General features: G+C 35.3%; 1 protein-coding gene across 1 annotated transcript; it reads left to right on the forward strand.

The window, feature by feature from the left end:
* The first annotated feature begins 753 nt into the window (after positions 1–753).
* LOC123673829 (tigger transposable element-derived protein 6-like) lies at positions 754–2,292 on the forward strand. The gene has a single exon (XM_045608534.1). It carries the CDS (start codon positions 754–756, stop codon positions 2,290–2,292), a length of 1,539 nt encoding a protein of 512 aa, XP_045464490.1.
* The last annotated feature ends 10,098 nt before the right edge of the window (positions 2,293–12,390 follow it).

Raw genomic sequence — 12,390 nt, forward strand, 5'->3', positions numbered from 1 at the left:
TGCCTTAACGAAATAATCATTATCAGGGACAATCTAATAGACTGATTTAGAGAAGCGAACGTTACTCTTCAGCACACTAAAATGCTCTCTATGTCTCATGAAAGAACTTCCGACAAATGTTCTTACTATAGTTAGTTGCGGAAATTCACTTTTCTGAAATATCAAAAACTAATTCTTTTGTCTCTAGCACACATTGGGTAATTTTATCTTGTATATAATACTATTTCACAAGGATTATAATGGTATTGGGACAACTTACTTATTGTTAATGGGAAAAAAACATTTGAACATTTAGAAAAAATCGAAGATAAACGAGATGGATTGTCATTGCAAATAATCGAATTGAATTACAGTGGACTCTCGATAAGTCGAACATCGGTAAGTCGAACTCTCTTTGATAAGTCGAACTGTTTCTCCAGTCCCGATTCCTGCGTATCTTACCCTATGTAATTTCACCTCAATGAGTCGAACAGTGTTCTTGGGACTAAAGAGACTAATAGATGAGTCGAACTGCTGGAAGGGCTCCGCGGAAATCTCCACCTCTATGAGTCGTACTCCTGACCACCATCGCCTCAATGAGTCGAACTTTTTGATCTCACGAATGAAAGCGAAAAGGATTCGTTACGCAAACCAATCACCACAAGTGGCAGCCATCATAATGTGTTCTTCAACCGCTCAGGAGTCGAGGGACATTAGTTCAATTCATTCCTTATTTGTTTATGAAGCCATCGTGTGCCAAGAGCGTTATAAGTCATGGCTCCGCGAAAACTCAAAATTTTATCAGTAGCAGATAAACTGGAACTCATTCGGGAAGTAGAGAAAGGCGAAAAAAGTAAAAGCCTCATCGCTATCCAGTTCGGAATTCCTAAATCTACCCTGTCAACCATCATCAAAAACAAAATGAAAATCATCGCTTCCACTGCAGAAGGAAAATCAGTACACCGGTACCGTCAAAAATTGCCTCAGCACTCAGATGTTGAAAAATGTTTGATAAAGTGGTTCCAGGAAACGCGCAAAAACAATATTCCAGTAAATGGACCACTTCTTCAACAGAAAGCGAAGGAATTCGCATCTTCCCTAGGCCACGAATTTGCAGCGAGTAGTGGTTGGCTATCCAATTTTAAAAAAAGGTACGGAATTGCTGGAAGAACCTTGTCAGGCGAAAGTGCTAGCGTTAATGAAGACACTTGTGCTGAATGGCTAGCTCATCTATCGGATTTATTGGAAACGTACACATCCGATGAGATCTACAACGCAGACGAAACCGGGCTGTTTTACAGATGTTTACCCAACAAAACATTAGATTTCAAAAACACAGATTGTCATGGTGGTAAGGAAAGTAAAGAACGTTTAACTGTTTTGCTTTGTTTTGCTGTTAATATGAGTGGTTCAGTGAAACATGTACCATGCGTTATAGGCAAATCGCTGAAGCCCCGTTGTTTCAAAAATGTTAAAACCTTTCCTACAAAGTATACTGCGAATTCTAGAGCATGGATGACTGGAATTATTTTTAGAGAATGGTTGCAAAAGTGGGATAACGAGTTGACAAAAAAAAAGAAGAGGGCTCTTCTCTTCATAGACAATTGTCCAGCTCATAATCCCTTGCCTGTTCTTATATCGTTAAAAGTAGAGTTTCTACCACCGAACACGACATCGAAACTACAGCCCTTGGATTTGGGAATCATTAAAAATTTTAAGGTTAAATACCGTACTGAAGTAGTAAACCATGTGCTTCGACAAATACAGGAAAATCGTGCTGTAGTCCCAATAAATGTATTAGAAGCTCTACATTTCATCAAGAAGGCATGGGATAAAGTGAGCCCTCGAACAATTCAGAATTGTTTTTCTGCATGTGGATTCGACGTGATTACCACCGATGAATCAGACACAGCGCTGGAAAATCCAGAAGAAGTGGAAATTGATGGATGGGGAATCCTTTCATCTGTATTTGATGTGGATGCAAACTTTAACGAATTTGTGGAGGTGGATTGTGATCTACCGGTATGCTTTCCACCTACAGATGAAAGCATCGTACGTGAAGTGTTAGGAAGGGAAGAAGAAGACGATGCAGGTTTGGACAATTTGGAGGACCCTGAAATTGAGCCACCTACACCACCAACTGTTCAAGAAGCTAGACAAGCTATCGATACGATCAGATGTTTTCTGGAAAGTTCTGAAGATATCGAATACGACATTTTCAGGAAACTAAATGAAATATCTTCGGTCGTTTCCAAATTGGAAAAAAAACGTTTAAAGCAAATGAAAATTAACGATTTTTTTAAACCCGTATGAATTTTATGAAGATATGTGATTAGAATATGTACAATGTATGTATACATATTTTTCATTAAATGTAAAATACATATACGCTTGCTTCTCATTGACTAACGATGATCAATATGTATTACCTCGAGTTTTTCCCTCAATGAGTCGAACTCCCACCTCAATAACTCGAACGTTTGGTGAGCCGAACTATAGATAAGTCGAACAGTTTTATGTGGTCCCTGGGAGTTCGACTTATCGAGAGTCCACTGTATTTAACAAGATGATGAAAAAATGAATATATCATAGCCATCAATTCAGAAGGACATAAACCATTTATGTCATTCAAATTCCTATATGAAACGTTACAAAACAATTTGAAAGCAAATGTTTCATCTGAAGAGGGGGAAAATTTACGTTCTCTTAGAATGTTGGAATAGTTTCAATAAAAATTTTCTGGTAGAGTTAGAACTGTTGTTATAAATCTCGAAAATTTTGATATAAATGGGTTTTTACCAGATGCCTTTGTTCTCATCACAAGAAAAATACGCGACCTCTTGAAAAAACTAAATGTTCAAAATTAAAACAGATTTTTGTGGAAAGTTTCTCAAGAAATCTGATGAATCGGAAATCAAATTTCAAACATTTGAAAACGCAAAATTTCAGTATTGATTCTAATTAACTTCTTGGCAAACTATTATCAGAATACATTTTAGATGAGATCATGAATAAATTACATGAATTTCAAGACAAAGGCAGTGGTTACGCACTACATTCAATAATATCGCTTGAAGTTCATATAAATACATCGAAAGTGGGGAATGGTAGCTCTTTGATTCAGTTACCTGATGCGATAAAAAAAATGAGGCTTGCATCAATATAAAAAATCATGATCATACTTGTTTTGCTTGGAATATTGTTGCCGGACACAACACCCATACGAGAAATCTGGCTGTTGTTATGAAGGCCAAAGAAAATTACATCACTATTTTATGTCTGCCCCCTCACACATCACATAAGATGCAGCCCTTAGATAAAACAGCGATGGGCGCTTTAAAATCATTTTATAATGAAGAAATTCGAGTTTTCTTGAGGACCAACCAGCGCGCTGTTACTCTTTTCGATGTCTGCGAACTTTTTGGTAGGGCCAACTTGAAAGTGGCAATGGATTAGCGGAAAAATGAGTAAATATCTGCAAAAATATGTTGAAAAGGTGTTGCGCTGAGGGAGGAAATTTAGATTTTTATCTTTTAAAGTACAGAAATACTCCGATTCCAGATATTGGCTTGTCACCAGCACAAATACTATATAATAGACGTTCGAAGGACAATCTACCTTCTGTGGATACCTTGCTTGAACCTCAATAAATAAACAATAAATCAGTTAATAACCACGTCAACATTAACAAAAATTGTGCTACGATAAACATACTAAAAATTTGCAAGAAGGAAAAGTTGGAAGTAAAGTTGTATTTAAATTGAAAGACATCTTATATAGTGAGACGAGAGGGGTGAACAACGGACCATATAAATTTGCGTAATGCAGCAATCAGGAATCTTTTTGCAGAAGTAGTTTGTGTTGTCGTTGACCCATCAAGACAAAAATGTAAGTTCATTGAATAAATTTGAATTTAGTACATTAATTATTTTCACGAAAATTTATATGCATAATGAGGAATTATTTAAATGTTTCTGTGGAATAATTTAGTATCAAAAGAACAATGTTTTCTATATTCGCTGAAAACAATTCTTTTGTTTGGTTACAGATGATCAGAACAATTATTACACAGGCCAACAAAATGAAAAAAAAAATTTGGTGCCAGAAATCTAACATCTAATTTTAGATGTTTTTAATGTGCTGATTCCAAAAATGCCACCAGTTTTTTTCTATCAGCTCTAGTTTTTGAGATACACGTTACAGGTTAAATGATATATTTTTTTCTGATAAAGGACATCAAATCCGCTGAATTACTTGCATCCAGATTAAAAGAAAAAAATCTACTTTGTCGAGGTACTAATATTACATTTTATCGTAAAAGAGATAAGGATCTGCTGCCTTTTTTCACTCAGGAAAATGACTTGGTATTCTGTAACAATATAAAAGGGCTCTTAGAAAAAATGGGTTTGCCTGAATACACTCCAGATGATTGGCGCCTTTTTATTGACAGTTCAAAACGTAGTTTAAAATGTGTTCTTTTACATAACGGTAACAAATATGGCTCAATTCCTATTGGTCATTCTACTACCATGAAGGAAGAATATGAAACAATAGCATTAGTTTTGAGAAAAATTAAATACGAAGAACATCAGTGGTCATTTTGTGTTGATTTAAAAATGGTTAACTTCCTCCTTGGACAGCAGAGTGGTTTTCAAAATATCCTTATTTTTTGTGCCTTTGGGACAGCAGAGCTAAAAATGAGCACTGGGTTAACAAAAATTGGCCTTCAAGAGATGTCATGATTCAAGGAATACAAAACGTGATCAACGAACCTTTGTCACGTAAATTTCCTGGCATTAGCACGGAAAAACTAAAAGCTGGTATATTTGATGGTCCTCAAATAAGGCAACTTGTTAAAGATCCACAATTCACCACATCAATGAACGAGAGTGAATCTAACGCTTGGAGTTCATTTGTTCAAGTAGTACAAAATTTTCTTGGCAATCATAAAGCAGAGAATTACGTAGAATTAGTGGAAACTATGCTTTCAAATTTTAATATTCTTTTTTTTTGTCCGGTATTTGATATGGCTAATCTGCTACCTTGTACAGAAAATATCACACCCGAAGCTGAAGAAGAAGCATGTAGGATAATAAAAGATGCCACTCCTTCTGGATTCACAAATATAGGAGTCCGGCCCGAAGTGAGACTCGGATGAAATCCTCATAGATGGATCGGAATTTTTAATGACAATGCTGGAACTTACGAAACTGGATGCCAAGCAATGTACCATGTGAAACAACAATTCAGGAGATTTGTTCATCACGGATCAGATCTATCTTCAATCAGAATTACACCCAGCACATCAGGGACAACAATTGAAGTCGAATATTTAGTGAATTACTTTTGTACCAAGGTACAAGAACATACATGATTTTTTTGAAGCATACAGTTAAGTTCCTTATTACATGTGTATTAAAATATTCAATAGACTACCTTATTATATTAAATGCTGTGATAGTTTATATAGATTTAAGAAAATTGTTAAGAGAATGTTAATTCATTTGGAACCTTACAATTATGGGGATTATTTTGTTTCTGAAAACTTGTTGATTTAAGTTCTTTATTCTGACGTCATTTCATCTTTTATGTAGCTTTTGTTGTGTAAAACTTGAAATAAAGAAAATTATCTATCTATCTATCTATCAATTTGATGAGGCAAGAAATTTCTAACACTTATATGTCTCTAGCCAACAATATTACATTCTGCTACTCTATTGTTTGCAATATTATAGTCTAGCCAATTGTGACAAAATCTATAATTCATTCATGTTACCTTTTTACCCGACTATGGCATGTGATTAATGATTAAAATGTTTGTTTGCTTTAGCCTTTACTATAATGCACTTCAACTTTTTTAGATCATTCTAACATAGACAGAGTTTCTGTTGATAATCCATTTTCCGCTGACGACCATGATAAGGATCCAACGTACAGCATAAAAGATAACTCAACTGACTCTGAAGAAAGTGTGGGTGAAAAAAACAGCGATCAATTAGATGCTTATCTACAGCCATTTATTGAGCCATCATCAAACTCACAGCCATCTATTGAGATATCATCAGAATCTCTTTTGAATGTTGAAGAAACTGCTGAAATCAATAACAATTACCAAGAAGAATATTCAGAGACATTCTTTGAGTCAATTCCAATTTCAACTGAAAAAATTTCATTGTACCAACTAAAAACTACTGATGCTAATGAAAGAGCACGAGGAAGGGGCATAAAAAAAAACTGTTGCATTTACTGGAAAAAGTAAAGGGTATATAGCAGACCTGAACATCTGGAAATGAAGCACATAAATGAAAGGGAGCTGAAATTATTTTCATCGATGTAGAAAGGCAGTAACCATCGAAGTTGACGAATACTGGGACATTCATCGTTAAGATCAAAGTTGCATAAAACATATTTGTTCGAACACAATAACTTAGCTCTTATTCATACAGTTATGCTGAAATTCCAAAGTTTACGAGAATCAGTAATCATCATAGTGTGTTATGGATGACGTGTCGAATTGAAAAGCTTACAATCTTATGACGATTATAGGGACCTATACCTGACGAACTCTGATTTTTTTCAGATATACGCAAGAAAAATGGAATGTCTATCTATTCAGCCACGAAGGCTTTCAAAGTGGTACCAAAAATGACATTGTCAGACAAATTCAGAGGAAAAACACCCATTATAAGAAAAATGGGACCTCCTTCCATTTTATCCAGCGAAGAGGAAATGTTATTGGAAAAGTGAATCCGGTAATCCTGCCGACTGGGTACTTGACCTTGGGACACTCGAAAAACTTCCGATTTTGTACGTCAAATGGGCAGCTACGTTGCCAGATGAAGAATTAATCAGGTATTTGAAGTATATCATAGAATATAGAAATATTTTACGATTTCCCGCCATCGGTCGTATCTATCAATTATATTTGAATTTAAGTTTGAATTCGAGTGTAACTGTCGTATTCAGAATATTGCAGTTTATTGTAGTAAAGTGCGTGCAGTGAAGTAATTTACTTGTGGAAGTGATTAGTGACTAAATTTCCGAAGAAAATGGGTTCTGCAGTCGAAAATACATTCAATTTGAATGAAATTGCGGACCCTTCTACAATTATGACTGCAGATGAAATTCGTAGGGAGAAAATTGGACTAAAAGAAATTTTTTCTGGGTGTGCTAGTACCATGCAAGCACTTAAGTGGTGTGCCAGGAGAAAATTGATCAAAAACTCATGTGACTGTGAAAGGTGCAACATTCGGATGAGTTGCACCAAAAGATCAAAACTAATAGTGGATGGATATGTGGTCCAGCAAACGGTGCACGAAATTAGTGACTGTGCGTAAGAACTCATTCTTCGAAAAAAGCAAACTAAGCTTTGAGAAGATATTGGTGATGATACACGGATGGGCAGAAGAATTACCGCAAGAATATATTGCGCGACAAGGAGGTATAACGGGAGATCACACCATAATTGACTGGTATAACTTCTGTCGGGAGGTGTGCGAAACCTATTTGACGAACAACTGTGTCACAATAGGTGGAGTGAATGAAGATGGTACTTCGAAGATAGTGGAAATAGATGAATCCAAGTTTTTCCACAGAAAGTATCATCGTGGAAGGTGAGTTGAAGAACATTGGGTTTTCGGCGGAATAGAGAGACGGTCAAAGAAGTGCTTCATGGTGGATGTACCTGATAGAAGCGAAACCACATTATTACCTCTAATTGAGAGGTACCTTTATTCATAAAAAATTGAGATGTGCTTTTTGCAACTTGAAATGAAGTATTAGGCGTATGAGTTGAAGCTTATGATTTTTAGATGTCTTGGTAGTCGTAGATATTAGTTTGATATGTGGCTCATTTAATTTTTCAGCTTTTTATTTTATACAGAATGATTTTTTATTTTCTATTTACACAGAATCCCTTTATATACACTCGCCACAATGTAACTTCTGTATTGGTTTATGACAAAACATATTCCCTAAGACACAATGATCTTCTAATTAATAATTATGTATCTCTACATCTGAATCAATCTGTACCTGTTCAATATGAAATGCAAGAGACACACACATTAGACTTTTCATTGCATGATTTAAAAGAGATCAAAGAGTTAACATTACCAGACAGATCTTTTTCCAGTCATAGATACATTATATATTGTACATTAGGCTTAACAATTATAGTCTTAATTGTGGTTATAATCATGCTAAAACGTAGCAATAAGAAGCATAATAAATATATTGGACACTTGTATGGTCTGACAAAAATGAGTGCTAGTTCAGGATCAACCGATCTGAGTGAAAAAGGCTCGGATAAATCCGATATCAATCTCATATCCTATGAATAGCACAAGATACATGACCCTCACTCTTTACTCCTCTCTACATTTTATATTCGTATAGAACCCGTATACATAAGTCACTGATCTACTCTTTTAATTATTTTTCCACCCCTAGAAGATGAGCCTACAATGTCATCATTTGATGAAATCCCATCTGTGGAAACCTATGCCGCATTATCCAGCGTGAATGATTCAATTCCGAGTACATCAGAGCAACAAAATTCTAGTTTTTCGAACTATTATAATATTTCACCAATCCGAAGCGAAGAATGTGATTTTGACGACTCTGATAAAGATCCCAATTCTCAAATGGATGCCAGAAGTAAGAATTCTTCTAAATTCGTTCCACTCCTACCTCCTAATGCGTCATCGAATCCGTCTAGTACCATCACTACCAGCAGTAGCTGTTGCGAAATGTTTACATCAGTTTCATAAAAAATGTTTGAGCACGGAGTCGGCCAATATATCGCGACGTCCACAATGCTCGGAGTAAGTTGGTACAAATTTGGTTGAAGGAGACTGCACAATTTGCTTAGATCCATTAAAAAACGATATATACATAACCAACTGCAGACACTCCTTCAACCGTCAATGTATTTCGAAATGGGCAAGTCAAAATGAGAGTTGTCCTTACTGCCGGAGCCATGTCCCGAAAGAAGATATTTTGGGGAATCCATGTTCGATTCGACTTCCTCCGAAAATGTAGCAGATGTGCCAGACGAATATTGCGAGATGTCGACGAGTGAAGTTGCTATTGAAGAGCGCTGCGTTAATTCTAACGTAGATGATAACCCAGAAACTGAGTGCAGTTATTGTAAAAGAAAGGTAACCGAATATGTGAAGTGCATAAAATGTGATGAGTTATTCCATCCATCATGTTGAAAGCGAGCTGCTACCCGAAAAGCAACACAGTGCCAGCATGAAACATTGGATGAAAAACTACCATCTGTTGAAGATTCTTTCAAAATTGAGAATAAGATCCTAAAGATTGAACTTGCATATCTGAAGTCTCTTCTACAGGAATCTCAAAGTAAGAATTTAATCCTGATTGAGAACAATAGATTGCTTCATGAAAAAATTCAAACTCTAGAAATCCTTGTAAAAACCGGTAAATCAGAGGTGAATAAAAATAAATCGGCAAAAAATAGTAAACAAGATAAGGTAAGTCTCATAAATTCATCTAAGAAAATAACTGACAAATCTGTGGTTGAGAAATCTATGCATTCGACGCATCCCTCACAAAGTTTAATGTCAGAGCCGTCAAAGTCGAAAGGAACAATACCTAAGGTTATGTCGAACCAAAACAAAGCAGAAATTAAAATCGCTGAGAGACAAGGACAAAATTTAACACTTGAAAAGACACCTGTTTTCATAGAAAATAAACTAGAATCTGATGAGTGGACTACGGTTAGGCGAAAAAAGGTGTCTGCTCTGAATCGTTTGTTTTTGTTTATTACATCCAGATGAAGGAGAATAAATAAATATTCGTCGGACTCTTTGAGGGCTGGATATTTCAGTGCCACAGATGAATAATTGCACACACTTGCCGAATCTTATCGTATAATCCGTATAAATTTTCGGCATCAGCAAGTTGTAGAGAACATTTTTTTTCAGTTTCTTCTCGTACCTCGTACAGTAATTAAGCCTATTTAGATTCGAACGCGCATACGAATAAAATCAGTGCTTTTCGCATTCTTATTATTTTTTGTGTATAGCTATAGTTATTGATAATTTATGACAAAGGCGTGAGCCTGTATTTCTCCTGAAAATTTTACAGTATTGGTGAGATTTATAGTGAAGCGCTTTTCAGTTACTGAGGTAAGAATAACTTTTATTTCAAATAAATATAACACTGAATAAAACAAAACATATGGGCTTTTTCAGTTTCAAAATGAGCAAAAGACAAAGTACTCTAATAGGTTTCATCGAAACAAAGAAAACAAAAAAAAAAACGACCCGTTTGCTGCATCTTCATCCTCTGCTGTATCAGATGAAGTAGGTGATATTCCAGAAATCGAAGTCCCCACAGCAAGAGCAAGCACTTCTTGTTGCAGTAGCACTAGCATTATGATCACTGGGACTCCACAGGTATTTGAAAATAGGGCTATGGCCACCATCTCCTTTAATTCTGAGACACGTAATGTCAATAACAAGAAGCTTCATTTGTGCAATAATTTCCCATTCACGAATTTTGGCAGTCCACCTTTGTATCACCAGAAGACTTTAGACCTCCGCTGCGAGCAGGACCTCGTAGAAATAATAGAAAGCAACGAAAAGCTGGTAAAAGTAAGATTGCAAATGAATCTTATCGAAGACGAAAGAAATGCAACTAAACGCAGAAAAGAACTAAAAAACAAGAAAACAGTTAAACGTCAAATATTCCAGGAGGAAGAGACAGATGTAGAATCAATTGAAAGTTTTTCTTCTCACTCTACAGATGACTTATCCTGTGATCAAATCGACGATGATACTGATTATCCGACTGTACTCACTCCTGATTCTTTTACACCATTAACGCAAAAACCTGCGGAAGGACAATATGTTCTGGTTGCATTCGCAACAAAAAAACAAGTTGTCTATTTTGTAGGAAAGGTTGTAGAATCTAAAAATGAGAAAGAAGAATATTATATTAGCTTTCTACGGATGAAATCCAAGGATTGTGAACAATTCCACTTGCCTCCGATTGAAGATAGATCTGCTGTTAAAGAAGAGGATATTAAATGTCTTCTTCCAAGCCCCCAGATTAGCGGCGGAACAATTCGACGACAATCTTATTGCAAATTTGATGTTTCTTTCAATGCACTTAATATGCGTTAGACTATGGCGTCGTTCATAGATTTTAAATAAAGGTGCAATTAGTTATCAAAAGTTTTGTATTTTGTATTTTTTTTTCTATTATTGAGAAAAATATTGTTTATTTTTGCAGTAAAAGTTGATAAAGTTTCTTAGATGTTGTTTATATATTTTATCCTTGGTAATCTATGTCCAGGTTTACTGTGTACATAGATGTGGTTCAATGTGTACCGCGGGTGTTGAACAACTGACCCTATACCAATTTACCGATCGAAGATAAAAAATGGACGACATTTAAAGAAATTGAATTTTTGCCGAATGGATTGATATCTGATATCAACTACTATAAGAATTTAAAGAATTCCCGCAACTATGTTGTTTCAGTCAATAATATTTCTGATTTGCCAGTTAGAGAAATTTTCATCGAAGATTTTGACACACTTTCCGAAAAACAGTGCCTCAGTAGTTTCATTATTGATCATTGTCTCCATCTGCTCAATGATAATAAATATCAGATATTTTCATTGGAGATATCAACAATAATTGTTTGTAGTGACCATTTGTCAGAATCTTTCGTTCAAAATGTAACAATCGACAAATCAGAAATAATTTTGCCCATAGTTCGAAACAACCATTTCATTTTAATTAAACTGGATATAAAAAAAAAGAAATTCACTTTCATTGATCCGTTAGGCGACGAAAACAAAAAATATTCATTCTATTTCGGCCAAGTTATGAATTTCTTGAGAAAAAAAAGTACGATTACAAAAATTGGTGTACTGAATTCTTGGACCATGTAATCCAAAAGGATTCCTATAACTGTGGTGTTTATATCATTTATTTTTTTTTTAATTAGTCAGAAATGAACATCTTCTTGGACCTGTTAGTATAGACGTATATAGGAACTCTCTGAAATGGTTACTACTGAGGAGGAGTGAACCAGTCAATTTCATTTGCATTTTTTGTGCACACCCAAGACGCGAAGATGATTTCATTTGCAGGTTGTGTAAACGATCGTGTCATCAAAAATGCATTTTGACAACGGGTGAAATAGCACGTGGATGTACCCTGAATGAAAAAATGAAGAACGGGATTTGTGATCTCTGCAGACTATATTAAATATGGAGATTTGAACCAATGATAAGGAAGTTGAATTGATAGTCGAACCGAATATTTCATTGATGTTGGACTTTTCTATATTTTTAGTTATCTTTGTCTTGTTAAGCTAAAGTTTCATAACAGCGGATTGCGGAGTAATTATTGAATAAATAAATTTTTCATA

Source organism: Harmonia axyridis, chromosome 1 (genome assembly GCF_914767665.1).
Source record: "Harmonia axyridis chromosome 1, icHarAxyr1.1, whole genome shotgun sequence".
Classification (NCBI taxonomy): Eukaryota; Metazoa; Arthropoda; class Insecta; order Coleoptera; family Coccinellidae; genus Harmonia; species Harmonia axyridis.